Here is a 1328-nt window from a genome sequence, read left to right as displayed (position 1 = left end):
GGGCGGGGGGACGGGAGTAGCGCGCCGGGGAGGAAGGGAGACGATGGAGAGGAAGGAGACGGCGCCCAGGCTTCCCCGAGGGACGTCGCCTCGCGGCCTCCGTGCGCCAGTCCCCGGATGCCTCCAGTCCCGCCTGACGGTCCGGACCGGTCCCGCCTCCCGCCTTCGCGGCCCGGGAAGCTCGGCGCCTCCGGCCCTCGGAGCGCGGAGACGGAGCGGGGTGGGCGGGGAGCCAGCCGGGCGGGCGCGTCACCGCCGGGGGCCCCCTGCCCTGTGACGCACGCGCGGGGAGCGCACGGCCGCCGCCTGTCTCCGGCCCTCGGAGCGCGGAGACGGAGCGGGGTGGGCGGGGAGCCAGCCGGGCGGGCGCGTCACCGCCGGGGGCCCCCTGCCCTGTGACTCGCGCGCGCGCTCAGGGCGCGCACGGCCACCGCCTGTCCCCGCTGGGCCCGGAGCCGGAGCCCCAGCCGGAGCGGAGCGGACGATGGCAGCCCTGCGGCTCCTGGAGTCTGCGCTCGGGCGCCGGGTCCCTGCCGGCCGCTCGGTGTCCGCGCTGGCGACGGGCGGTGTGTGCGGCTTCGCCAGCAGCGCCCGCGCGCGTGCCAAGTCCTACGCGGACCCCGTGGAGGCCGTGAGAGACAGCCCGGACGGCGCGAGGATCATGGTCCGGGGCTTCGGCCTCTGCGCGATCCCGGAGAACCTGATAGGGGCGCTGCTCAAGACCCGCGTGAAGGACTTGACCGTGGTCAGCAGCAACGTGGGGGAGGGGAACTTCTGGCTCGGCCTTTTCCTGGGGATCAAGCAGATCACCCGCATCGTCTGCTCATACTTGGGGGAGAACTCGCTCTGCGAGCACCGGTACCTGGCGGGCGAGCTGGAGCTGGAGATCACGCCCCAGGGCACCCTGGCGGAGCGCATCTGCGCGGGGGCGCCGGCGTGCCCGCCTTCCACACCCTCACGGCCTACGGGACCCTGGCCCAGGAGGGAGGCGCACCCAGCAAGTACTTAGAGGACGGCCACATCGCCATCCTGAGTCAGCCCAGGGAGGTGAGGGAGTTCCACGGGACAGCACTACCTTCTGGAGCACGACGTCACGGCCGATTTTGCTTTGGTGAAAGGGTGGAAGGCCGACCGGGCAGGAAACGTCATCTTCAGGGCCAGCGCCAGGAACTTCAACGTGCCCATGTGCAAAACTGCAAGAACCTCAGTGGTGGAGATTGAAGAAATTGTGGACCTGGGGTCGTTTGCCCCAGAGGACATCCATGTTCCTAACATTTACTTAGATCGAGGAATACAGGGGGGAAAATATGAGAAAAGAAATGAGCGTT

At 70.1% G+C, this 1328-nt stretch overlaps 1 protein-coding gene across 1 annotated transcript; it reads left to right on the top strand.

The window, feature by feature from the left end:
- Positions 1-484: 484 nt before the first annotated feature.
- LOC102991137 (succinyl-CoA:3-ketoacid coenzyme A transferase 2, mitochondrial) lies at positions 485-1324 on the top strand (the record flags this gene model as incomplete). Its single annotated transcript, XM_007131146.2, is given in 3 exon segments — positions 485-917; positions 920-1062; positions 1064-1324. Coding segments are annotated over 3 exon segments (837 nt in total), but the record flags the coding sequence as incomplete, so codon positions are not given.
- Between the last annotated feature and the right edge of the window lie 4 nt (positions 1325-1328).

Source organism: Physeter macrocephalus, unplaced genomic scaffold (genome assembly GCF_002837175.3).
Source record: "Physeter macrocephalus isolate SW-GA unplaced genomic scaffold, ASM283717v5 random_13068, whole genome shotgun sequence".
Taxonomy (NCBI): Eukaryota; Metazoa; Chordata; class Mammalia; order Artiodactyla; family Physeteridae; genus Physeter; species Physeter macrocephalus.
This window is presented reverse-complemented; position numbering and strand designations above follow the sequence as displayed.